General features: G+C 56.3%; 1 protein-coding gene across 1 annotated transcript in view; it reads left to right on the top strand.

The window, feature by feature from the left end:
- MYO7A (myosin VIIA) overlaps positions 1-1,320 on the top strand; it is a 90,749-nt gene that overhangs the window by 63,548 nt on the left and 25,881 nt on the right. Inside the window, exon 31 of the mRNA XM_045293068.1 lies at positions 492-719. Coding sequence (XP_045149003.1) covers positions 492-719 — 228 coding nt within the window. The remainder of the gene's footprint in view (positions 1-491; positions 720-1,320) is intronic.

Genomic DNA, 1,320 nt, shown 5'->3' with positions numbered 1-1,320 from the left:
CCTGGGGTCCCCTGGGCTCCCACCTGGAGCCTTCTGAGATGTTAGACCTGGGGTCCCCTGGGCTCTCACCTGCAGCCTTCTGAGATGAGTTAGACCTGTGGGCTCCCACCTGCAGCCTTCTGAGATGAGTTAGACCTGGGGCTTTTGCCTCCATCCCTGGCAGGCCCAAGGCCCTCCATCCCAAGGGCAGAGCTACGGTGTTCGGCACTTTACCTGAATGTTTTCACCTCTGAAAGCAATGCCAGTGGCACACTGGTTAAGTGCTCATCTGTTAACCAGAGGTTGGTGGTTCGAAGCCCTTCAACTGCTCCAGGGTGTTAGCTCAGAACCTGCAGACCTTGGGCCTGGCCCACCTTCTCTTTGAGCCTCAGTTTTCCATTCAAACCAAACGGTTGGCACAGCTGATGGCTCCTTGTAACCCTTCCTGGCCTAAGGCCGACCCGCCCCAGGCCCTCTCTGCTACTACTACCGCCGCCGCCCTGTGCCCACAGGTGTCCTCCCTGGGCAGTGGCAGTGACCATGTCATGGATGCCATCTCCCAGTGCGAGCAGTACGCCAAGGAGCAGGGTGCCCAGGAGCGCAATGCCCCGTGGCGACTCTTCTTCCGGAAAGAGGTCTTCACACCTTGGCACAACCCCTCTGAAGACAGCGTGGCCACCAACCTCATCTACCAGCAGGTGGTGCGAGGAGTCAAGTTTGGGGAATACAGGTGTGAGAAGGTGAGTGAGCGCCGCCGCCGACCCAGCCAGTGTTTGTTTAGACCCTCCCTGAGTTCCCCCTCCCTGCGACCCTCCCTGCTGTGGTGCTCCTGATTGAGGTTGGACGTTACCTAAGCTGCTTCTGGATTTAACACTACCTACCTTGGGGAGTTGGGAGGAGGAGCTAGAATAACACTTGGTCTTAGCCACAGGGCTGAGAACCGATGGGTGGGATAGAACTAGGAGGTGAGACTGAGGAATATCATGAGGCATTGCTGTTACCACCGCAGTGATCATGCGTCCCAGGGAGCAGAGCCAGGGAGCAGGTGGTGGTACTGGCTGAGCCGCTCTAACCAACTCGGCTCTAAATGGGCGAGTGAGCGCACGGTTCATTCGGATTAGAGTTTGCATTTGCAAACACATGTTCTCTTAGCTCCTTCTGAGGACAGGAGCATGCGGTGGTCGTTTGGAGATGGTGGCTCTGTCGGTGATGGGATGGGAGGTGGCAGAGAGGAAGAGGATGGTATAGGGAAGAGTGGTGGTGGTGGTGTGGTGGTAGGAAGCTGGCTTGGTGTTCAGTAAGAATTAATTAGTGCAGTGTTATTAGTTGTTAAAATGCTGA

Source organism: Echinops telfairi, unplaced genomic scaffold, assembly GCF_000313985.2.
Source record: "Echinops telfairi isolate 266 unplaced genomic scaffold, ASM31398v2 ScPeMD7_1713;HRSCAF=2227, whole genome shotgun sequence".
NCBI lineage: Eukaryota > Metazoa > Chordata > Mammalia > Afrosoricida > Tenrecidae > Echinops > Echinops telfairi.
The sequence above is the reverse complement of the archived record's forward strand: the minus strand, read 5'-3'. Positions and strand labels throughout refer to the sequence as shown.